Below are 23,445 nucleotides of genomic sequence, written 5' to 3' on the forward strand. Positions count from 1 at the left end.
GCACGACATGCCGGAAAGTGGCAGCCAGTATATTTCTCGTTCCAGAGTTCTTGACGCTCAATCTTGCTCATGGGCACAAGAGACTCATGTGAGTCTATAGTGCACTCTAGTGTTCTAGCTATGCACGTGACTTGTAATGACCAGGAAAATCTGGTCCGAGAGCTCACATGTAAATTACAGTAAAAAACTATTTTTGTAAAAAAGAGGTACTTTTTTGCTCAGCCCTACTGCGAAGATGCATGGCTGGTCACGAGCCTAGAGTAGTGTCAGATAAGCAGATCGATGACGTTAACGCCAAGCGCGACCGGCAAGGGTCCCCGAAAGAGCCCGAAAGAGATATTTTCCTCAAATGACTGACTAGCGCCCTCGATCGTTATCGATCATGATTACAGCAAGGATATACCTCGTACGACATGGGGAGACCGAAGCTAATAGGCGGGAAATCGTTCAAGGGCAACTTGATACCCACCTGAACAAGTCAGGTGTAGAACAAGCGGTGCTGGTATCCTCGGCACTGCAGAAGATTTCCTTCGACGAAGGTTACAGCTCAGACTTGAGCAGGGCATCGAAGGTCATACCGCTTTTGCCTTTAGGCACTAGTACTAATTGGGGCTCTTTAGACGGCAGAAATGATCCTAGAATGCCATCCTCATGTTAAGCTCCGCAAACAATCTGAACTGCGTGAAAGGGTGTGCAGCATGTTCGGGCACGTTTGTGTGAGGCTAACAATACCATGTACAGCATCTCGGAAGACTCCAAGGCCAGACCCAAGCACAGAAACGAGCCTTTGGGGACATCAACTCGGACCCGACAGCGGAAAGTTCAGACGCGTTCATCACACGAAGTTTGTCTTGGTGGGACGATTCGATCCGTCATCACCTAGAAACACTTCCAGACAGAGCGACGCCATACCGCATTCTCGTTGTTTCCCATGGCGGATTTATCAGCACTTTGATCAAGAACTTGCTGGCCAAGAAGTGTATCGCTAAAGCTGTTAATGTAAATGATTGGAGGTGCTACAATTGCTCTGTTTCAATCATCGACATACGAAAGGACAAGGCCGAGATTGTCCAGTATAGCGATATTTCTCACTTGGGGAGTAGCAAGGTGGTGGAAAGCAACGCCGACACGGAGGATAAATAATAGAGGTTTTTGTTTTGTGTGCTTTATTCTTAGAATTCCAGAAACTCAATAGATTCGCGGAGCTCCAAAACATCCACAGCCTTAGATCAACATACTATTTTAGGAATCACTTTTTATCTTGGTCTTCTCCAACTACTCCTGTCCTTTACAACTCCCGTCATGTCTTCTCCAACATCAGAGCAGACGCCACTGCTGCCCACCACCAACGGTACTGCGAATGGTATTCACCCAACTTTTATCAAGCGTTGCTCGGCGGTCTTCAAAGCGGAAGGCGAACCTTCGTGGCTTGATTCTTACAAGTTCTTCCTATTTGGAAGTTATCTTAATATCCTTCTCTTATTCGTTCCTCTTTGCGCTACGGCACATTATCTGAACTGGGATGCTGGCTTGCGCTTCGCTTTCAGCTTCATTGCTATCGTTCCGCTGGCAAAGGTACGCCACTATTGAAATCCGTAGTCAACGCCGAGTCGGTTTAATCAAATTGCGGACAGCTCCTTGGTGAGGCGACTGAACAGATGTCGTTCAAGTTGGGACAAACTTTGGCCGGTCTCTTGAATGCGTCTTTCGGAAATGCTGTCGAAATCATTGTTGGAATTGCGGCGTTGCTCCAAGGTCAATTTTATTGCACCATTCGCTTGTATAAACTCACTTAGAGGTGCAGATGAACTGATCATTGTCCAGAATTCTGTATGGTTTTTATCGCTCCTTTTTAGCATTTTACTGAATTCGTTTCTTAGATGCTTGGTTCTATCCTGTCAAATCTGCTGTTGGTGCTGGGTTGTTCTTTCTTGGCCGGTAAGTTATACGTAGCCATACACTTCTGGTCTCCTAATATCGTCATGAACGCCAGCTGGCACTCGGTACAACGAAAGCAACTTTCCAGGTTACGGCCGCTCAGGCGTAAGTGATAACCCGTGTTGCGCCCATGGTACTAATATTAGTCCTACTTCAGTTCCAGCTCAGTATGTGTTCCTTACGGTCTCACTCGGCGTTTACACTCATCCTATCTCAGTTAATGACACTTGCATGTATTAGTCAGTTCCTTTCACTGATATTTTGAAATTCAGACGCTCAACAACCAACAGCTCTCATCATTCCGGCGGCCTACCACTCCGTCAAGTCGACGGACTTGTTTAGCATAGGTGGCAGCGCTAGCGAGTCGGCGACTGTTTCGTTTATTGATGATCGGATCGATTTAGATCCTGCTGGCAGGAATGGTCTACTGATCATCTCAAGAGGAACCGCAATATTGTTATTGGGTGTTTACATCGCATATCTATATTTCCAGGTCTGTCAAGACTACCATCTGACGGGCATCTACTGACATGGCGTATTTGTTGCAGTTGAAATCACATCATTATCTTTTCCAAGCACCGGAATCCGAGGAAGAGCCTGAAATTGCTAATATGAGCGTCGTATCTGCTGGTACAGCGTGAGTACAGCGTTGACTTCGCATCTGATTTCCGAATAACCTGCATTGCCAGCCTTATCATTGTCACAGTTGTGACATCGTTCTGCGCTGATTATCGTAAGAGGACTGCCTCCGTCAAAGCTGTATATGCTGAGATCAGCGTGTGCCAGTTGTTGCTTCCATCGAGGAATTTGCAAAGATGTATAACATTCCTAAAGCGTTTATTGGTTTGATTCTTCTTCCCATCGTCGTGAGTACCCCACTTCGTTGTGATACGCCACGGAATTCACATCTTTCAGGCGAATGCTGCTGAGCATGTCACTTCGATATGGATGGCTATGAAGGGTCAAATGGAACTCACGATTGGCATCTGTGTGGGAAGCTCAATCGTAAGCCCTTCATTACTTCATACGTTCCTGGTAATTAAAGACCCGTACAGCAAATTGCAACCTTTGTTGTACCGCTCTTGGTCATCGTTGGATGGATGTGAGTGTCAAAGAAGATGACCGAGACACCTACTAACGTCGTCTCCCAGTTCTAATCATGAGTTGACTCTCTTCTTCGATAACTTCGAGGTATGTTGTAATCTCGACGCAGTGTTCCAGGAATTAATCATTTCTGCGCAGACAATCTGTTTTTTCGTTTCTGTGTTCCTCGTCAACACACTTATTCAGTAAGCCCAAGTCAGCTCCGCTCTAGGAACCTTCATAATCATATTTTATAGGGATGGCAAGTCCAACTACATGGAAGGTCTCATGTAAGGATCAGTACATTGCAATACCGTGCTCGTTGCTTATTTTACTCCTTCAGGCTCGTCACATTGTACTTCGTCATCGCTCTGGCTTGTCCGTATAGCTGTTTCCTTCTGTCAATTGCTTGCTCATTCTTGTTGTTTGACAGTTTGGGTCTCCTAAATACAAAGAGCTGGAGTATCTCGTACAAACTGTTGATTATGCCTGTCACACATCCTATCTCACACATCCTCGGTCGGAAAATTACGTGCAAACGTACAAACTACTCAACAACCTTTGGTTCTAACCTGTCCGCTCGCTGTAGCATAGTAAATTTTATTTAATAGCGTTCTATAGCGCCCTTCCGCAGTCTATCTATCTCACGTCCCTGATATCTATTATCTGTATTCTTGGTATTCTTGTCTTGTGTACCTATAGCGGATCATAAACTATAGATGAGATGACGGTTCCTCCATAGCTTAGATCGTTCCAGCTACTCTCAGCCAATGGCGTAAATAAGAAAAGGCTTGTCGCCAAGAGATGCGGTGCATAAAGATTGTAAATACAGATTTAGGGAATATAAATTATCATGGTGTCGTCATGTGTTCTATCTAGTTCGTTATCGAGTTGAATCATAGAACCTGCCCATCTCCTTGGAGCTGCTCAAATTTGCGCCGAGCCATACGGATGTTGAGCTTTAGTGCACCGGTTTCTACACACAATCGTTAAGAGACTGACATTCATCCATGAGTAAGGAAAAAAGGTACCTATTGAAGGATCATGTGCGATGACCATAACATATGTATTCCTTGTCATTTCGTCCAGTACGGCGGTGAAGTCTGGCAACTCCATTTCTAAGCAATGAAACTCCTCTCGGACGCGGGAACACGAGTGTTTGAATGCCTTGATAAGCTCCGACGTTCGTTCATACCGGGTGCCGTCGAGTTTATGTACGTCTTCGGTAGCAGTGTTGGACGTGGCGATTACGAGAAAAGTCGTGCGCTCAAAGAGGATGACTTCAGTTGCCGAACATACCTCTGCGAAGGTGGTGAGGTGTTTCGACAGGACGGCGGCGTTGGGGATTAATGTATGTACGATACTGGACCAGGCCTGTCACGTATGTGGTGAGAGAGAGGCGAGGCGAGAGACAGAAGGGAAGAGCGGACCTTGTAAAGGCTCTCGTCATATATGCTTGTCCCGAACACGGTTATGTCGGCATCACCACTTGCCACCTGGAGCTCCTTGTGCTTTTTACCGAACGTCACCGGCTTGTTCTCCCTTACTAAATCCATTTTATGCACCAATAAGAAGATAGCCGCGCCTGGACTATACTGCCGCAGTCCTTCTAGGCAGTCACGGTAATATTCGAGGTCCTTGTTCATCTCACGCGTCTCGACGTCGAATACGTAGATCATGACACCGACGTGCTGGAAGATGGTTGATCGTTGGGTGGTGAGATAAGAGTCCATGAATGCGTCTTGACCGCCACAGTCCCAGAGGTTGAGAATAAGGTCACCGAGGAAACGGACATGGTTTTGCTCGACGTCGATTGTTGCGCCTAGACGAGCTGTCATGGATGCTGGATTGTTTGAGCTAATGAACCGTTGTCAAAAGATATCTGTTTATCTATCGTAAGGACGCACAAGATTAGAGACCGCATCGATGTCTTTCCGCTGCCGGAAGCGCCCATGAGAAGAACCTGGAAAACTTGACATTACAACGAACAGATACTGGCGAGGCGTAGCATACCTTTTTCTTCATTTCGAAGTACGGTCCTTCGTCGCTGAAGGAGGATAAGCAGGTGGAGGTCGACGGTCAAGCTCAAGCCAGCTCAAGGACCAATCGTCACGACCGAGTCACAAATTACTGACACCCACAAGCACCCACTCCACGGTGATCATGCGTTCCATCAACACTAAGTAACTAGAACAACAATATGCTTGATGGTGAAATAGTACATTTCAACATTTTCCTTGGCCGTTCTCTATACATATTGATGTCATACAATATTCGAATTTTCGAGTCCTTCTCTCCCATTTTCCGTCAGATTTGATCTATGCAAACTTGCCTTGGCCCCATCTCCGACAGTGCGAGCCCATTTCTACAGCCGCCAGACCCCAATCTTCGCCGTGATTGTGACCTTTGTTGTCTCCTCGCCCGAGACCTGCTCGCTCCAGAGCTTGGTCATCCGTCAGCGCGGTCAACACGCCGAAGATGACCGGAACGCCAGTGTCCACTTGAATTTTCATCAGCGCGTGCGAAACGCTGTCGCAGATGTACTCGAAATGCATGGTAGATCCCTTGATCAGTACACCAATGGCGATGACGGCATCGAAGGGTTCGTTGGGCATGGTAACAGCAGCAATTGGTGCGGGAGTTCCTGTCCGGGAAGGTACCTTGGGAGACGTGCCAAAGTTGAGTTCCACCAAGGAGATCAGTATCGTTGGAGGCGGGTTGGATGTGAGAGCCTGCAATCATCCTAGTACAGATACATAAGTAAATGAAAAATACAGCAAACTAGAAACAAACCTAGAGCACGCCAAAGGTAGCTCAAAGCTCCCTGGAACAGACTGCACGACAATGTTGCTCTCCTTGACGCCAGACTCCTTCAGCTTCTGGATTGCACCTGCTACCAGTGCATCGATGACCTCCCTATTCCATCGCGCGTGGACAATGGCAATTCTGAGTGCAGAGCCATCGTATTTCGTTTCTGATGGTAAGAGACCTTTAATGCTGGCCATGGTGAGGAGTAAGGAAGTGGAATACTCGTCCCTCATCCTTGGAAAGAATTTCCTGTTCGGGATGCCGCCGGGACAGCACGTGACAGCGATCATTTTGCAAAAATAATGCAGAAATTTTGAAAGCGAACTTTGCTGTCCTCTCGTCTCCCTCAATTGCAGCTGCTATGGCCAGGAACCTTGCTAGTAGGTGTCCCGGATACCGATTAACCTTTTCTGACCATTGCCTGCTCTTTAGCGACCTATACCCTAATTCATGCTTTCTTGGTCAAGAATAAACATACCAAAGCAGCCTCCGTTTTGAAAAATTCCGTCAAGGATGTCGTTGTCCTCAAGGACGAGGTTACCGTGGCTGGCCCCAGCCTGGACGTGATAGTCGAACGGTACAAAAAGGCAACTAGCGGTGACTCGTGCGTGTACTCGCCTTTATGGAAGCAAATATTTCTCATGAAATTGTAATTTACAGTTCAGACTCGGACTCCAGCTCAGATGATGACTGTATGTCACTCCGTCGTATTTCACGCAATGCTGATTTATCAACTATAGCATCTTCGGAAGCGGACTCCGACTCTTCTGACTGTACGTCTATCTCACCATGTGCTGACGGAGGTATTGACATAGCGGATTGCATAACAGCTTCGGACACCTCTGATTCAGATTCTGACTGTGTGTTTTCTATCTTTTAACCCTCTCCGAGAAGTACTGAACCCGGCTGCTATTCAGCCTCTGCCGACTCAAGTTCTAAAGAGACGAAGAAAAGGCTCGCGTCCAAGACTTCAACCTCAAATCCCAAAGTGCCGGAACCCTCAAAAGACGCCAAAAAGAAGAAGGCAGCTCCTTCCTCGTCCTCCTCGTCCTCTTCCGACTCTGAATCCTCCGATTCTGAGTCTGATACCTCTGTTGTCAAGCCAGTATCTGATGCAAAGCTTTCCAAGCTTGCCGCCCCAAAATCAAAGGCACCTTCTCCATCCTCAAGCTCCAGCTCCGAGGATTCCGATGGTAAGCTCAATAACGTATCCTGACTGGTGATATTTATGGGAATCCCCATATAGACGACTCGTCAAGTTCGGAGCCAGGTTAGTGCTCCCTCCCTGGTCGCTAATGAGCTATTACACCCGTACCCAAAGCACCCGTTACCGTTCCTATAAACTGATACAGATTCGGCAGATGTGAAGGACAAGGAATCAAATGACCCCGCGAAAAGAGACACAAGTAAGACGTTGTCGTCCGGGAGTGATTCCTCCAGTGACGGTAAGTCCGGTGGTCAAAATCATGTAAACATGATAACGGAATTAGCAGCAGATAGCAGCTCAGATGAAGAGCCTGTGAAGACTAAGGTCATCGCCAAGAAGCTTCCAGCTTCCGCGGCAAAGAAATTCTCCCGAGTCTAGCAAACCCGCTGCGGTAAAGTCCAAGAAATCCAAGGCGAAGGATTCGTCCTCCTCCGAATCTTCATCGTCCAATTCATCATCCTCGAGTTCGTCAGACTCAGAGTCTGATTCGGATTCAGACTCGGACACGGAAACGAAAACAGTACATCGCGGAGAAGAGGTATCGCCTCCAGTTCCTTCCGAAGCCAAGATCACCAAAAAGCGCCGCACGTCCGAGAGTGGTACGGCAATTGTAACCGCGACAGTAGACACAGAGTCCCTGCAGGTCACGACTCATGATAGTAATAGCAAGCGTGGTGGGCGGAAAACGAACACTCCGTTTCAGAGAATAAAGATGGATAAGGTACCTGCACATTTAATAATGGACAACCGGTATGAGAACAAGGTGCCATCATGACTTAAATTGAATGTGGCGAATAGTATTGATTCCCATCTTTTTTTTTTCCTACTAGGCTGCGCCTCAAAACGACTACGGAGCGAAAGCTCATGCTGATCTTATCGTTACTCGCGGAGCTAGCTTTCGGAAGGAAAAGAACAAGAAGAAGAGGGGGAGTTACCGAGGAGGAGAGATAACGGTTCGTTCACCCTTTGACCACTGGCATGTGTCGCACTCTTCACTAATTAAACAAATTTAGATGCAAAGTCACAGCTATAAATTTACCTAGACCTAGATTTTTTTCCCGTAGCAGCGAATCAAAAAATTCAATTATTTTGATTCATTTTCATGCGCCCATGGACGCGTATCACCCGTCCGATCATCCGGAAACGCGTTGGTGCAAAGCAGGAGCCTCCGTAGCACATGCTCTCGCTTCGAGCGGTTGCAATCCAAACACCACGGCTACAATCGGGTGCAGTATGAACATAGGGGCGTGTTCTTGTCTGTACACCGTCGGGTTCCGGTAGGAATAACAGCCCTCTCGTCGGTTTCCTTAAAGGCTTTCAGGTCGCGCGAGATGTTTACTCATCAGTTTCTTCTCCATGGCTACCTCGTATTCTACAGTTCTCCTCCCAGACGGTGCCGTACTCGCCTTTGAAGTGCTGGGCTCACATCATCTCGGGCACCACAGGCCCGTGGTGCTCGTATGTGGGATGGGCTCCATAAGGACCGATTGGGAGAGGCTGAGCACTCGTCTCGCTGAAAAACGTCCAGGTTCGTTGACTGAACTGAACTTAACTTTGGGAGTTTTGACTGATCACGGCATGCCAGTGTTGGTTTATGATCATCGGTATGATGCCTATCCCACATATGTCTCCGAGCACGTTTGACGTGTCTTTTATCCGTCAATTCAGGGGAATGGGCGACTCATCCTACCGGAGCGACGACGAGATCACTATCGAAATCCTCAGTCGCGACCTTCTCTTCCTTATCGAATCTTTGCGATGGAAAGACGTGTCAATCTGTGGATTTTCCATGGGGGGTCGGTTGCTGTGCTGCGCTATCAGCCCTTTGTCGAACTGATGGCGCATTTCTTTCAGGTGTCATCGCCCAACAACTTCTGTTGTTACCTTTTCACCCAAACCAACCTACACCGATTCATTTCCGATGTACGCATTTGTTCCTGGCTGGAACTCGATCAGTGATTCTCCATGACCACCGTCTTGGCCTTCAGTATTCTAAGCCACCGTGTAACATGACGCGCACGCCGGCGGAGAAACTTGAGATAGCCAAAAGGATGATTCAGGCCACGTTGGACCCCGTGTGGCTTCAGGAAAATCCATCGCGTTTCGCGGCTATTCTTAAGAGGACCTTATCTGGCGGGTAGGGGTATTTTCATCCCATCGCTTTTAAATTACGGGCTAATTTTACGCGTAATTTCAGGGCTAGACCGCCAGAATCAATAGGTGAGTTACGAGAGAATTATGTTTGTTAGAACTAGACTAAACTCGCTGGTCTCAGCGCAGCAAGGTGTTGCAGTGAGTTCCTATGACATGTCACAAGTACACAGAAATTAACTCCATCGAAGTTAAAGTCGTTCGATTTTGAACATCAACTTGTCGATATGCCTCGCAATACTAGAATTTTGGTAGTTCATGGGCGTCTTGACCAAATTATACCATTTTCATTCGGAAAGGTGAATTGGACAATTTTGCGTCGTTCTGCTTGACAGTGTATCTTCGTAGGACATTACTCATATGATACCGTGGGCAACAATGGTCTCGGTGGGCTCAAAACCCGGCCAGGTCCCCTCTTACGACTTCGGGCACTATTGGTATGAATACTTTGATATACAAGTCTGGGTAGATGTCGTAGAGAAATTCTTAAAGAAGTGACGAGACACACTATAAATGAATCAATGCCAGACGCCACATGTATGCCATTATACCGTACATATTGTAATTGGATTATTTATGACACTTTCATCGTACGTGAAGTGATGTGAGCGACACTGAATAGCGTCGGACCTGAGAGTATCCGCAGGCAAGCATGCTGTTATTAACACTACACCGGCTGCGTTCTCCAGATATGGCTTATCGCTTACGGCCACTGATAACTAGATCAGACACTAATCATTTATTCGACTATAGATTCACTGACTGATGATTTATGCAACAAAGGCACCCCATGTTATCCGGTGAACGGTCGTATCCATTGTATTGAAATCCAAGACGATACTATAGCGGAGGTGGGTGGCACGGGGTGCTCGTGTCCAGGGAGTTTAGTCCTTTCGTCAAGCGTTACCAAGCTATGAAGAACCTCGTCATCTACATCCGCCCTCTTGAACACTACTCGGGGATGAAACAGATCTGTGGGAATAACCACTATCTGCGTATCCGGGAACCTGAGCAGCTCCATCATCGAAGGTGGCATGGCGGTGATATCAAAACGGACGGCAAACCGACAGTCATACAAGAGAGTCCATGAAGGTTTCCCTGAACTAAACGCTTTCCGCAGCGAGGCTGTGACATCATAATATAGAGGGTTAGGTTCGAGGAAATCCAGCTGTTTCTGTGTCGGAGGCTGTCGGGAAGCTATCCATCCAACGAGCTGTCCCGGTTCCCGCTTCGACATCTTTGGAAGCGCTTTGACGCCGTCCCGGTCGAAAATGACTGAAGACCACTTGACGCCTGAACCAGCAACGAAATTTTGTGTGACATACGGGTCCGAATTTAGTTTGGCCAGAATGCGCTCCAGACTCCGCGTTCGTCGCATATTTGTGGAACGTAGAGACCCCCAAGGATGAGGAGATACATACCGCAAAATACGCAAAACGACATAGAGCTGTAGCCTAGGCTGGATACGTTGATAGTTGTGCTCGGTGATCGCAAACGTGCCGATAGGTGAGGGTTGCTTCATTTCGCTGAGCAAAGCTTCCACTGCATGGAAGAAGTCAGAGTATAATCGACATTCTTCAGATATAATACCGACCTTCAAGGTCCATATTACGAACCATGGTTCCCAGTGACTTCACAGACCCGCGTAGCTGCTCGGGACCTATTGAGGTGACGTTGATCATAGCCGTTTTTGAGAGCTCCTCGCCAACTTTTTCCAATTCAACCACATGTTCATCGGAGAGATTTGCTCCCTTGGCATATACCTAATAATGAAAGGTAAACTGACATACATAACGAGACTAGCAGAAATCATCACACCTTCACGTCCGTTTCACCGGAAGCCAAGAATCCGCGAATGGCGTTGCGCAAGGTCAATGATGGCCGGAAATTCGTCGGGTCAACCACGTATTCAAGCTGGTTGGATTCGCAAGTGGCCAATAATCTATCCTTGACAAAGCGATCAACATTTACCAGGCGACTAATATTAGAGGACGGAGATACCTTCGGTATATCAAGCAGAGGCCGCACAATCCACTTATGCATCCCAGCGAGACCCGTCCAGCCTATATGTCCCAGTTTCTCGCTAACACCCATACCCCACCTCCGAAAGGGCTTCATCCCAGCAGCCCCATACGCATTTTGACCCTCTCGCAAGACGCATCAAAGACGTTTCGACCTGGTCGTCCCTATGATGTCCAAAAGCAATGATATCCGACCCCGACTGCTCCATTCCTCTATGCAGTAACTCATACCGCGCCAATCTAGCGACACCCTCGACACCAGTCTTCGGCAGGTCGGGATATTTTTCCAGATTCCAAGGGATCGACATGCCATAATGCCCAACACCCATGGCCACTGCACGCTGAGCACAGAGCTCCGCCATGCTCGCGGAACTCTCTTGTAGACCGTGGTCGACAGTTATCGAGACGACGCGCATAGGATACGAAGTCCCAGGATTTCCTTCATTTTTCCTCGCGAGGTCGTCAACGTATCGCTTGAGCATGAACACTAGTGCTGTCGAATCCGGGCCACCAGAATTGGCGACAGCTGGTGGATAAAAAGTTAGTTCAGCACTAAAAAGTACACTTGGCACCGTTACCTATGGTCCTACACCATCCAGACGGTGGCATACATCGTAAAAAAGCGTGAGCGAACTCTTCCCGCGATACAGGGAGCGTCTTCTGCGCAAAGGTGTACGCATTCCGCTGCATGTAGTGGACGAAACGAGAAGGGCGCGATATTTGTTTGGGAGGTCAATGCCAAATATGAAGTCGCTCGGCTGAAATCGGACCGAAGCTTGTGGATCGGTCTGGTGGGTCAACCTGGAAATAAACGACTGTATTCACCATCTTTCTTCTCTCCGTTTTTATCTTTTCCCAAACCTTAGCCTATCCACGAGCTTCACTAGTCAGATACAAAATAAGCAGTTTTTAATTATGCAGTAAAAACACACATGGATGTATACAATACGAAACTGTAGAGCAAGTACATTGCAAGATAGCGAACAAGCGGAAGGTCCATCGTCCATTCACCGTCCCATGCACTAGTCCGTGAGTATGTAAAACAGCGTGCAAAAATTGAAACAGAGGAGATTTATAGATCGTAATGACATGAGGAAACGCCAGAAAGAGGCTTTTGGCAGATATAGTTTGGACAGAGCTTTGAAAAGCAAGAAGAAATGTACGTACAACCATAGATTACGGATTGAAAGAGCTAGCAAACATACAAAAGAGAAGTTAAGAAGCCAGGGACAGATATTGGAGAGATATGAAGGAGGGGATGGGTAAGGCGCTGACGTCGTTAGTTTCTATACACACACGCATCACACGCGACGATATCGGCAGTGACCTTGTCCCGTTTCTGTCTCATCAGAAACCAGGCATTCCTATGAATCCTTGTCCTTGTCCTTGGGGACCAGGAGAAGGGTTCCTCATCACGCTCTGGTGCATCACTTGCGGCATGCCAAATTGGCTCCCGATGTTCATTCCCATCATTTGCATCTGCATCATCGGAGTCATCTGAGGCATTTGATACGCCATAGCGTTGGGATTCCCCGCGAACATAGTTTGCTGTTGAGCTTGTTGAGGCTGAGGAATCGGGGATACGCTTTGCAGAGGCGGTGAATGCATCCCTCCGCTCGAGCTGCTGATGCTGGGAGAAGAAGGTCCAGACTGTGCTTGCATCTTCTGCATCGCCTGAAGCTGTGACGGCGCCAAGGATCAGCCTTGATCATTAAAATTGAGTCCGGGGATCTCACCTCGTAGAAGGCAAAGTCTTGCAACAGCGATGTTCTCGCGGGATGTGAGTGGAATATTCTCAGCATCTCGTGTCCAGCATCAGGGAGAAGCTCTTGGGTATCCCTAGAATTGGTGACGGGCTTGCGTTCTTGCGTATTGCTAGAGAATAAAAGGTTTAGTATAAACCACTATCAACGACTTGGACATACTTTAACTTGATATGCCGCAAATTGAAATTGGGAATATCACGAACGAAGATCCACCGCACTTTGAATACACCCTTCCATTTATCAGAAGCCCAAACCGTGCTGCTTCGGGTGTAATCGACCTATCACATGCTCATGTGTGAGAGAACAAGACAATGCTGCATCAAAATATCCTACCGGAGTCAGCATTTCAGCCATGCCGCAGAAATGCCCGCTGTCATTGAGATGAGATTGATGAGTCTAATGAAGAACAGAGACCAAACTAACCTCGCATTGACACTAAAGAACAAATAAATGGGACCACGTCCGGCACATTCCTTGAATGCCTTGTCGAGCCGCTTGTTCCCCGGATCCGTCGAGCTCCAAATCTCATATTTCAGAGATTTGTGAACGTCATCCTCGGTGTACGATTTGATAACGAAAAACCGTGCCTAAAAATAATCAGTCACAAGCGCTAGGCATATCAAGAAGGGTAAATCACAAATTGGGGCCTAGTCTCAAAGTTAGTTGGATTGTATCCTTTTCGTCGCAATCAACGAGGGGACATCGATGGGCGTATTGGCGAATGGACCTTGGGTGGGAGTCTGTCCACTTCCACTGCTTTGACTCTGTGAGAAGTTCGTGGCGACACCCAAACCTGGTCGCTGTTGTTGTTGTTGCTGCTGCTGAAGATACTGTGCTGGAATCGCAGGTACGCTGGGAATGCCAGTGCCACTGTTGCTGGAACCGCTCGCGGATTTGCCGTGACCTTGCTGATAACCATACTGTAAATTGGGGTTAGACGAGCGTCCAGTGAGACCCCGATCTTTTTGTTCCCAGTTCGCGGCATTAGCAGACTGAGACTGCTGTCCCTGTTGTTGGTATTGTTGGAAACCGCTCCCGGTCGTAGGCTGAGAAAGCTGGTGTCTTTCTTCCATCATTATCGGTCATGAGTTGTAGTTTCCGGCCATTACCGTTATTACTGTTCGAGCTGTTACGGCCACTAAGCGACTGATTTGGCTGTGGATGAGCAGGATTGAACCGTGGGGGATGGTTGCTCTGTCCTCCGGGTTGATAGTTACCACCGTACATGTTTTGACCGTTGCCTCCATTGCTAGAGATATCCAAAGCCGAGAGGGCGCGTTGGACATCATCAATAGGCAAATTGTTGTTCAAACTTCCGCTGCTACTGGTGGACAGCCCAGATCCACCAGAGGCTCTCCATTCGTTGTTTGAAGACCAAGGAGAAGAACGGCCAACAGGACTTGTGGGTCCACCGTACTGCTTGCCGTAATAGTCCTCTTCGTAACCAGCCGGGTCCTCCGAGTAAGAGTATTCCTCTTCCTCAGCAGCAGCAACGATGTTGTCTTGCGAAGGAGGAGGATGAGTGGGCACTGGCGTTTGCAGTGTACCGGAACGTTTCAGAGTGGATGAAGCCATTTTTGGGCGGGTGCCGCCCGCGCCTTGGGCACCATACGTGAGAGAAACATGTCGACGGACACTGGAAGCGGCAAGAGGAGGTGAAGGGACGCTCGTGTTGCCGCTACTGTATGCATCTACAGTCTGCGAAACATCACCAGGAGCCGCCTGCGCTGGCAGTGAGACAGACACTAAACACAGTGTAGAAAATAGACGTACCTCCTCTTCGTGAGCAGAATAACCACCGATTTCCCGTTCCCATTCTTCCTCATCGCCTTCGTGACCAGCAATGGCGGTGAGACTGTTCAGTGTCTTCGGCGTCAAAGTACCTGACTTGGCACTGGAGCTTTGGAAGGCTGTAATGTAATGTATCGTTAGATAGACCCCCCAGATAACAGGTACTGAGACATACCTCGATGATATCGAGTAGGCAACGAGCTTTGTCGATGCAGCGAGCTCTTTTCCCCGACAGCACCCACACCGCCAACCCATTCTTCGCCAACGAACTCATCCTCATTCCAGAGATCCGGGTTCTGCGATTCCTCCGAGATCGTTTCCCTGGCAGCGCTGCGGGTAGAGCGAGACGCAGCCGTAATCGTATGGTGTCGTCGTACCCCGCCTGAATTTGTGGTCGAGGCTGGAGGATCCGCTGGCACAGGCGGATTAGTGGGTGAAGACATGGTGGTTACGAAGGAACAGCCAGCGCCGGTTGGCAAACGCTGAGCAGATCAAAGCAAGAGCGTGGAGTGAAGGCAAGATCTTAGACGGAAAACGGTCACAAACTTCTGATCCTGATGACGCTTTTGTCTCTCAAGGTAACCCTTTTGGATGATCTACTCGATTCATACCTACTCTGCGCTCATCCTGTGCAGCGCTTGCATTGCCTTGGTTTTTTTTAAAAACGTTTCATACATGATGGCCTTTCAATTCTCTTGCAATAAGCAGGCATTCATTGTGGGAAGATCTGCCTCGTGCGAAGAACCGGATCCCGGTCGTTCCTAGTCTCTATCACGACAATCGATAAGATTCTAGATTTTTCCCATAGTCGACACGGGTCTACATAGGCTTGCAACCGTAAAACATGTCCATCATACAGCTGAACGTTGACGATTTTCAAATGTCCGCGGCCAGCGCGACTTCCGAATCAAACAGTCCGACTCTCGTGATGCCCAGGTAAAACGACAACCGGCCGAAGGAATTCTAACCAGCCTGAGATGAAGGGGGAAACAAATGAGAAAAAACATCCCGGCAAGGACCTAGACGGTGACAACCTCGTGTCGATCGATCCATGACCCAGAATTCCTTGAAGGAGAGAGGATGTTTGTGTCCCTGGGAAAGAGGCTATGTAACCGGTGCTTTGATTCACACAATGATATAGGTATATGCTATAATCACCTCTCCGAACGGCAGAAAACAGGGTTGACTTCAAGTCAGAGAGGGTAATCATAGCACGAACTGCTTTTCAATGGAACAGGATATGGTCATACAGAATGTCCCTCCCTTATCTGCGGGAAACTACTTAATAGAGGACTTTTGACAGTTCCCCCCGGCCTCTTGCAGGCAACAAATTAGTGCTGGTCAAAATTCAAGGGAAACAATTTGAACACAGATAACTTTTCGACCCATGCTTTTAACCACAGCAAAATGCGTCGGCTTTACCATTACAGGGAATCCCGACTCATTTTGCTAAGACCAAAACCCTTGATCAGAATTTGATCTGTTGTCCGCCCATTTTTCCAGTTTTCGTCCGGTTTGAAACAGTTGCTTACCTCCTTCGGCGTAGCGCAGTAGCCTAAGCAATGAAGAAGCTGGTGCATTTTTGGTGGCCTAGAATGGGATCTTGAAAAGGATGGTTTCTTCCCGAGCTCAAATGCGCCGGCCTCTGCCTGTGCCTACCATTGGATGATACACTGAATTAATCATCAATGTCCTAGAAAGAAGTACTGCAAAGTGGTCACTGTACATATGTTCATGAATTAGATGCTGCTAGTATAAATAGTCAGGGTGCGCTTGATCGACTGTCTTCTAGTTGTGCGTAACTTTTCTTCCATCTTGTCGGGAATTCTGACAAGTGGAAGACAACGTCGTTATCTGAGACTTAGCCTACGTAGCAACTGCGCGAAAGGTCTTTCAACGGAACAGGATATAATCATACAGACCGTCCCTCCTTCCCACATCACTAGGTTGTACCGTCATCTGTCTACTGGGGAAATTTTTCATACCGTTTTACTGATGGCCTTGCTACAGCACAACCTCTTAAGGTTTCATTTTTGCCGAGCTGAAATGTACTCACGTTTGTTGTGAGCTTGGACAGAATGATACAAATCAATCATTAATGTGGGATGTCCTAAGAAGAATCGCAAGGTGATCGCCGATCATGAGTTAGACGCTGCTAAGTAAGCTATAATCACGTCGAGTCGGCTAGGACCGGACTGAGTCTGTGTAGCCTTTCTTCCATCTTCTCGGAAGTTTAAACAAGTTGAAGAATGCGATGAGGGAACGCGGTCTAAGAGTTATCCATCCAAACTTTACCTTCTAGGCTATGTACCGGGACCTGTAGAGCACGAGGGGCTATTCGAGTTGGTACCTCAGAAGCGGTATCATTGACAGCCCGGAGCAGTTCATACCGGTCAAAATGAAAGGGAGAATCATTGTAAATATATAGACAGCGTGTGATTTGACCAGAACAAACTACTTCGGGATTACAGTTAAACCGACAAGTTTTGCTGTGCTCGAGTAAAAAATGCTGTCTACAGTCTACTTCCCGCTGGACACTGAATACTTGGGTCAAGACTCAATATATAGATTTGGCAGTCCAGATTACGATTCTTGTATAATAGTAGCGCCTGATTCAAGTGTCGGAATATACATACCAGCTTTTGTGCGGGAGTGGCAGTGGTGGGGGGCGTAGAGGCACGATCTCCACCTTACACCTCTCCTGTTACCCCATCATCCCGTAGCCTCCACAGCTCTTTGTACTCCAAAGAATACACTTCCGACAAGTTGCTCCTCATCCGGGACGAGTACCTATGTCCTGCCCCAGGATCCCAATAGCTACTTATCTTTCCATGGGCCATGGTGCTCGTTTTAAAGGCCGTCCCGAAACAGTCAAAGTGCTCGACGCTGAAAGGAATTGTTTTCCTTGTTCCTACGGCTTTCAGCAGTCGCTGGATCACGACATGAACAATGACCTCAAAGTGGTGGCAGCTACGTAGATCTTTAAGCTCGAATTGCCCTAGCGGTTCCCTCCTTGATCAGCATCGACCAGTCCGACAATGGCTGCTTACACTGAGGCCTCAAGGCTTCTTTTCCCGTTTAACGAATTCGGAAACACTGAGATGAACCAGTTTGTCCCGTCTTGCTTAGGGACTATAGTTCTCGTATCGGCTCGAACTATATGTATCTCTGGGACAAACCTCTGTAATGAGGTTGTCTGCCCAGAGACGAAGCGCTGGGTTTCCCGTTGGTTCGGGGTGAATAACCTTAGGCGTCTTTGATTGCTGGCACCGGATTTCTATTACCAGCTGGTTGGATGGCTGTTTGCAGTGGGAATCATTTCGAAGAGTCGGAATTTCAGATAGTGAGAGTAGATCTGCACTGGTATGGAATCGATATGCTTTAATTGTGCCTCAAGAACAAGGGCATTGCATGACCTGAACAGACTAGAAGCAATGTAGTAAATTGCATCGGCAGGTATAGTTTCGAAGATAGTAAAAGAAATGCTTCGTGGATACTTCCTTAATTTTGGACTGCGACTAGAGGACATCCTGGATATAATGTAGCAATAGGACCTTCATTCAGCGAACCGCACACGCTCACCTACTGCTCAAAGGACGACAGGTACGAGTGATCGATCCAGGATGGACGCTCCAAGAAGACCTTATCACCCGTGAAGTTTCGTGCTTCATCAGCGGTCAAAATATGTTCCAGGGAAATGCGAGCAGAAGTATTGCCCCCGGGTCCTGTATAGATGATTGAGATACAGGCAAGCGAGAGGGAAAGAGACGGCTCGCCTGAAGAGTTGAATTCCGCATAGAACGTTGTATTCAGAATCTCGGGTCTGCGATCGCGTTGCTCGTCAGCAAAGATCAATGGGACTATCCGATCGTACCTGTCCGAACTGAAGGGAGTCCATCCAGCGGGCTGGATGACGTTCTCCATGAAGGTACTCAGAAACACAGTAGTGGCGAGGTCATTCCAAGGCCGCCCTTGGTTAAGAGTAAGGTTCCAAACTAGGGGGCATCAAATGGCCTACGTACCAAGGTAACACCTCTCGGTTATGTCGGTAGTCGCATTCGCATCGGGAGACTATGAATCATAGTCAGTAAAGACTGAACAGCGTGGAATGAGCTTGACATCTTACTCGAATGATCCGAGAGTCAGAAATGTATGCACCATACCGGTTTCCGGGTGCATCTGTTAAATTAGTACCCTTCCACGCGACAATACCGCCACCGCACGCGCGATTGGCAAGAACAACATTCTGAAACCAGCTAGACGCGAGGAATCAAGAGAAGTAGACGAACCCAAGCACCTAGACTCACGCAGTGCCGAACCCGAAAAGATCTATCCCACGATATCGGAAAAAAGAAGTACGTAGCACTAACAATAGCACTCACAATCCGTTTGTCCGTATATGACGCTATCGAAGACGTACGTGCTTCCATTTCTGCCGGTATACCACGTATCCTGATAGCTGGCAAACGAGCATCCATAGAAAGAAGCGTTTGCGTAGGAAATATCTGTCACCAGCGCTTGCGAAATAGCAAAGTTCGCCTAGATACCCATATGTCAAACGCAAACAAGGAAACGACAGGACACGACTAACTGCACGGTTCTGAAAATCGATATTATATGCCCTGAAGTCTGTGTTTCCAAAGAGCGGCTGTAAAGGAGCGCCGGTAGGACCGGAACCAATCAACGCAGCCTCGTACGAGGGCGCGACGGTCAGCACTGCGGAGTCGGCGTCATCCATTCCAGTGTGCACGAACTGGTTGTTCCATACCTGGACAAGGTTCGAAGCCGACCCGTTGGCGAATGATGCTATCGTAGACCCCGCTGGCAGTTGGCCCTAAGCGAAGAATGAGATGCGCATTTCGGCCAAACGGCATAGACGGACCAAAAGTGTTAGAGGCCCTTTACGAGTGACGTTGAGAGTCTCTTGGTACTGTCCTTCTGCAATTAAGATTGTAGCGTGTCCCAGATCCGGTCTGAGTTGACAGTCAGCTGAAGCTCGCACTAGAGTGGTGATTTAGATCAGAAATACATACAGTGACAAAATCGCATCTTGGATACTGCTGAACGATGCATCGGGATCAAAATCATCGTTCGACACCAATATAGTCCCGGGAGGACAACCGGTAAGTGTTGATTGGGATGCAGGCTTCTTCACTTGGCAGGGTAGAAACGAAGGGGAAAATGCCAGCGTATACCGCAGAACCGCTGCTACCACAATGTAGAGAAAGAACATGACTTCACGTATTCTTCAGCTTGATTCCGAAGAAGAGCTACTAAGTGTCATGATGTGAAGACTCATGACGCGTACTGGTCGGCCCGCTAATTATACGGGCCGATTGATGAATACACCCGGGAAGTGAGCATGCAGAAAATGCTTCGGGTGCCGTGTGAGGACTACAAAGATTTGATAGCCCATCGCGATGTATCAGAGTAAATCAGAAGCTATGGTCACTTTGGGCGTCATAGGCACATAGTCCAGATGCCTTCAAATATTCAATATCCGGGAGCACTCAACGTTCAACTGTCAAGCAGGTAGTTCAACAAACGGAGATGGAAGTAGGGGAAGAAAGAGCGTGGGAAATCTATTGGCACTGCGGGCCGGCGATCTTCAACTTTGGTCACGGTTTGCAACTTGTAAGGATCACTCTATAATTGCGATGGTATATAGACAATACGTGTACATTAACATTACAACGATGCGAATGATAAAATTGGTGTAGGAGCTGATCGTGTCGTTATTGATGATATTAGTGTGTCTGTATAATTCATTCATGAGAGAAAGAGTGGTGCCGTTCGTTCCAAGGGCTCTCGAGCTTACGAGGTAGCCGGTGGAGTAGCCTTTTCTACGTCTCGGTTTTCAATCTTGTTCTTCTCCGTAGGCGCCTGGAGAGCATAAGTTTCGTCAACAACCCCGACCATCTCCACTTCCTTCATGAGCAAGCTGAACAAAAACCCAGCACCAGCGATCCCGACCATGGTCTGCCATACAACCTTCATACTTTCAGCAAAGGCGACCCTCACCTCTGTTTGCAGAGGCTCCGCTAATGAAGGGATGTTGGGAATCGCCGCGTATGCGATCTCACGACCAGCCGGGAACGTGGCAAGGTAGGCGGCAGGAAGATTGATCTTAAGTTTGTTCTACAGCAATGACGAATTAGCACAACGGCAAACAGGGACTCGGTGATAGGCATTTACCTGGAGGATGGTGCTTCCGATAGTGATACCCCAGGTCTGGGTAAATGCACGGGTGAACGCGAAAAGTGCCAAGGCCGAAGCTGTTCGACTGATAGGTTGAGGTGCGAGCAGCGGGAAGACAGGCGCAGAGAACTGTCAAGCGTTCAGTATGTGGCTAACAAGAGTAGCAGCGCCACTAAACATACCACTAGACCACTTCCAGCACTGACGACTAATTGATAGCCGACCCACTTTCCTGTCGAAGAGTCCTCTTTGAGTAAACTGAGCAGACCGAAACCAATCATGGTCAATGCCCACCCGACCCAGTTGACCGGTCGGTATTTTCCTGTAATGGCAACAATGAAACCAGACGAAAGAGCAAACGGCGCTATGATCAACGCGCTGGGCAGGAATTGGACCGCGGAACGGATAGGAGAGGCAGCAAATGCTGATTGGAAGAATACTGGTAAGTAGTAAAGGATAGCTGTTAAAGGATTGATGTTTAGCGAGTGACCGATATAGCACAAAAATGTTAACACCCACAGATACTCGTGATGCCATGCATGGCAGTCATTAAAATGCTAATTATAAAATTAAGTCCAAGCGCTTCATAGAGGGAAAATGGTACTAACGCGCTGAGGGTGGTACGGTTCTTGAGAAGGTCTGAAGGAACGGTAGGTTTGGCCGGAACCTTAACTTCGTACCAGGCGAAAGCAACAAGAAGAGCGAAACCGATAATAAGGGGTGCCAACACATGCTTATCAGTCCACTTGTAACGAATGCCTCCCCATGTCAAGCCAATAATAGCCAAAGTAGTGCCGCAGATGACAATGACGTTTCCGCTGTAAGTCGTTTGCCCGTGAGTAATTGAACCTACCGCATGTGAAATACTTACAACCAATCAACCTTGTTTAGCTTTTCTTTGACCGTACCCGGGGGAGTGCGCACGTTCAAGAAAAAAAGGACGAGGATAAAGGCACCACCAGTGAGGGGCAAATTGAGGTCTGCGTATTGACGTGTAAGAACGTATCCTTTCATACATGGTTTGCACTCACAGAAGAGCCATCTCCAGGCCGTCTTTCCCTTTGAGGCAAGAGCACCACCCTATGATTGCAATTAGAGAGGTATTGATGGAGTCTTCATCGCATGACATACGATAGGTGGAGCAATAGCCTATGAAAATACTGCATAAGTCTGCATGCCACGTTCATACCGCCAATAGAACTTACCGATGCAAATGACCACGTTAGACCGATCATACCTTGGTATGTTCCCCGTTCCGAGAGGGCAACCAGATCAGAAATCAAGATCTCTACAAGATTGATGATTCCACCGCCCCCAAGTCCCTGGACCGCTGTCGAGTTGTTAGTAAAGTGATAATGACTTATCAATTGAATAGACGTACTTCGTGCGCCGATCATCATGTTCTGAAATATACAAAGTAAGTAAACAGCGGTGATCTACAGATTTTCACAGACCATATCTTGAGCCGCTCCAGCTAAAGCGCTACCCAAAGCGAAAAGCGCAATTGAAACCAACATGACAGGTTTTCTGCGCACGATACATCAGAGCGTGTTTTGAGATGGAGAGTAAGATACTGCTCACCTGCCAAAGGCATCCGACAAACTGCCACTCAGAGGCATGATGGCTGTACTAGAAAGAGCATAAGCAGACCCGACCTGAAAATTCCGGAAAGGATCAGATATTGGACAGCATGGAACACTGGAAAACATCATAGCACTTACCCAAACATAATTGCCTTTGTCATCGTTCAAAGCATCGGCAATCGTTGGTAGCGCCGTTCCCACAGATGTCAAATCCAGAGCACTCAAGAAAATTGAAACAATCATGGCTGCGAAACTAAGCCAAAACTCTCGACCTTTCTTGACCGCTTCGATTCCCTTCGGTTCCTCGGGTCTCTTCTCGCTGACACTCTCGGGGACCTGTAGAGTCTCTGTTACCGACTCCGGAGGAGAAGGACGCGCATACAGCGCCAAATCGTCCCGGTGAGATATCGTGGCTGAGGACATGGCTAGGCTGGGGAGTGACGATAAAATAAGACGTCAATCATCGAGGATGTTATAACCTCGGGGCTGCCCTTGGCAGCATACCGACTCGGAGTCCGAATCCTGTTAATTTCTGGTGAATAGGATTTTAGCGACACTACCCGGGGTTGCCACCTTACCTGGCAGCCGGTGCTTCTTTTGAATTGTCGGGTCGCTTAGCTACGTTACCCATTCTTTGGTAACTGATGGAGAGGTACCAGATACGATATAGTACTAGCAGTGCTTCGCTTAGAGGCCCTCAGTATGACCTGACCTAGTTCGACAATGACTGATGCGTCTAGATATGAGGCTAAACTATAAATTTTCATGATAGCGCACTATTGTAGAAAACTAGTTACTCACACGAAAGAGCGAGGCCGCTGCTGCGACTCAGTGGCAGACATCGCTTGCAAGAGTACAGTACAGTTGTCAGAGCCGAGTAGATCTTTGTAACATGTACC

The 23,445-nt window shown here is 47.9% G+C and overlaps 10 protein-coding genes across 10 annotated transcripts; 4 read left to right on the forward strand and 6 right to left on the reverse strand.

Moving 5' to 3' along the window:
• Positions 1–7: 7 nt before the first annotated feature.
• Positions 8–1,143, forward strand: EV420DRAFT_1476288 (phosphoglycerate mutase-like protein; the record flags this gene model as incomplete). Its single annotated transcript, XM_060469327.1, has 5 exons — positions 8–88; positions 145–169; positions 393–571; positions 621–689; positions 742–1,143. 5 exons carry the CDS (start codon positions 8–10, stop codon positions 1,141–1,143), a joined length of 756 nt encoding a protein of 251 aa, XP_060334888.1.
• On the forward strand, positions 1,065–3,708 carry EV420DRAFT_1097102 (Sodium/calcium exchanger protein-domain-containing protein). The gene is made up of 18 exons (XM_060465812.1): positions 1,065–1,148; positions 1,206–1,575; positions 1,635–1,755; positions 1,805–1,830; positions 1,881–1,938; positions 1,994–2,043; positions 2,096–2,177; positions 2,229–2,431; positions 2,487–2,575; positions 2,628–2,671; positions 2,725–2,804; positions 2,854–2,943; positions 2,994–3,040; positions 3,090–3,129; positions 3,181–3,227; positions 3,279–3,311; positions 3,365–3,399; positions 3,455–3,708. Exons 2-18 carry the CDS (start codon positions 1,303–1,305, stop codon positions 3,466–3,468), a joined length of 1,332 nt encoding a protein of 443 aa, XP_060334889.1. The 5' UTR covers positions 1,065–1,148; positions 1,206–1,302; the 3' UTR covers positions 3,469–3,708.
• A 105-nt stretch (positions 3,709–3,813) lies between these two features.
• Positions 3,814–4,975, reverse strand: EV420DRAFT_1728506 (Gtr1/RagA G protein conserved region-domain-containing protein; the record flags this gene model as incomplete). Its single annotated transcript, XM_060479876.1, has 4 exons — positions 3,814–3,997; positions 4,053–4,395; positions 4,452–4,878; positions 4,929–4,975. The coding sequence occupies 4 exons, from the start codon at positions 4,973–4,975 to the stop codon at positions 3,918–3,920; spliced, it is 897 nt and encodes a 298-aa protein (XP_060334890.1). The 3' UTR covers positions 3,814–3,917.
• Positions 4,976–5,339: 364 nt separating this feature from the next.
• On the reverse strand, positions 5,340–6,026 carry EV420DRAFT_1618594 (6,7-dimethyl-8-ribityllumazine synthase; the record flags this gene model as incomplete). Its single annotated transcript, XM_060475363.1, has 3 exons — positions 5,340–5,665; positions 5,712–5,764; positions 5,797–6,026. The coding sequence occupies 3 exons, from the start codon at positions 6,024–6,026 to the stop codon at positions 5,340–5,342; spliced, it is 609 nt and encodes a 202-aa protein (XP_060334891.1).
• A 127-nt stretch (positions 6,027–6,153) lies between these two features.
• EV420DRAFT_1097421 (uncharacterized protein) lies at positions 6,154–7,342 on the forward strand. The gene is made up of 7 exons (XM_060465814.1): positions 6,154–6,209; positions 6,262–6,433; positions 6,490–6,602; positions 6,660–6,689; positions 6,747–7,022; positions 7,076–7,274; positions 7,326–7,342. Exons 1-6 carry the CDS (start codon positions 6,191–6,193, stop codon positions 7,102–7,104), a joined length of 639 nt encoding a protein of 212 aa, XP_060334892.1. The 5' UTR covers positions 6,154–6,190; the 3' UTR covers positions 7,105–7,274; positions 7,326–7,342.
• Positions 7,343–8,144: 802 nt separating this feature from the next.
• Positions 8,145–9,709, forward strand: EV420DRAFT_1097322 (Alpha/Beta hydrolase protein). Its single transcript, XM_060465813.1, has 8 exons — positions 8,145–8,564; positions 8,622–8,640; positions 8,705–8,832; positions 8,891–9,173; positions 9,234–9,256; positions 9,312–9,328; positions 9,379–9,486; positions 9,536–9,709. The coding sequence occupies exons 1-8, from the start codon at positions 8,393–8,395 to the stop codon at positions 9,683–9,685; spliced, it is 900 nt and encodes a 299-aa protein (XP_060334893.1). The 5' UTR covers positions 8,145–8,392; the 3' UTR covers positions 9,686–9,709.
• A 271-nt stretch (positions 9,710–9,980) lies between these two features.
• On the reverse strand, positions 9,981–11,898 carry EV420DRAFT_1618595 (PP-loop family-domain-containing protein; the record flags this gene model as incomplete). Its single annotated transcript, XM_060475364.1, has 6 exons — positions 9,981–10,729; positions 10,782–10,950; positions 11,006–11,134; positions 11,189–11,299; positions 11,322–11,734; positions 11,787–11,898. The coding sequence occupies 6 exons, from the start codon at positions 11,896–11,898 to the stop codon at positions 9,981–9,983; spliced, it is 1,683 nt and encodes a 560-aa protein (XP_060334894.1).
• A 193-nt stretch (positions 11,899–12,091) lies between these two features.
• On the reverse strand, positions 12,092–15,295 carry EV420DRAFT_1518997 (YT521-B-like domain-containing protein). The gene is made up of 10 exons (XM_060472088.1): positions 14,941–15,295; positions 14,748–14,884; positions 14,084–14,696; positions 13,702–14,040; positions 13,612–13,649; positions 13,398–13,561; positions 13,308–13,344; positions 13,134–13,252; positions 12,945–13,083; positions 12,092–12,888 (listed from the first exon to the last, which is right to left on the reverse strand). Exons 1-10 carry the CDS (start codon positions 15,206–15,208, stop codon positions 12,556–12,558), a joined length of 2,187 nt encoding a protein of 728 aa, XP_060334895.1. The 5' UTR covers positions 15,209–15,295; the 3' UTR covers positions 12,092–12,555.
• A 3,052-nt stretch (positions 15,296–18,347) lies between these two features.
• On the reverse strand, positions 18,348–19,998 carry EV420DRAFT_1728523 (pectin lyase-like protein; the record flags this gene model as incomplete). The annotated part of the gene is made up of 8 exons (XM_060479877.1): positions 18,348–18,736; positions 18,788–18,836; positions 18,892–19,021; positions 19,073–19,094; positions 19,148–19,304; positions 19,357–19,599; positions 19,648–19,738; positions 19,799–19,998. The coding sequence occupies 8 exons, from the start codon at positions 19,996–19,998 to the stop codon at positions 18,348–18,350; spliced, it is 1,281 nt and encodes a 426-aa protein (XP_060334896.1).
• A 394-nt stretch (positions 19,999–20,392) lies between these two features.
• EV420DRAFT_1519011 (major facilitator superfamily domain-containing protein) lies at positions 20,393–23,323 on the reverse strand. The gene is made up of 14 exons (XM_060472089.1): positions 23,125–23,323; positions 22,685–23,068; positions 22,545–22,618; positions 22,418–22,490; positions 22,345–22,366; positions 22,169–22,293; positions 22,095–22,112; positions 21,995–22,043; positions 21,835–21,943; positions 21,572–21,781; positions 21,483–21,520; positions 21,146–21,423; positions 20,961–21,092; positions 20,393–20,903 (listed from the first exon to the last, which is right to left on the reverse strand). The coding sequence occupies exons 2-14, from the start codon at positions 22,967–22,969 to the stop codon at positions 20,580–20,582; spliced, it is 1,737 nt and encodes a 578-aa protein (XP_060334897.1). The 5' UTR covers positions 22,970–23,068; positions 23,125–23,323; the 3' UTR covers positions 20,393–20,579.
• Between the last annotated feature and the right edge of the window lie 122 nt (positions 23,324–23,445).

The sequence above is a fragment of the Desarmillaria tabescens genome (genome assembly GCF_030435595.1).
Source record: "Desarmillaria tabescens strain CCBAS 213 chromosome Unknown EV420scaffold_7, whole genome shotgun sequence".
NCBI classification, from domain to species: Eukaryota; Fungi; Basidiomycota; class Agaricomycetes; order Agaricales; family Physalacriaceae; genus Desarmillaria; species Desarmillaria tabescens.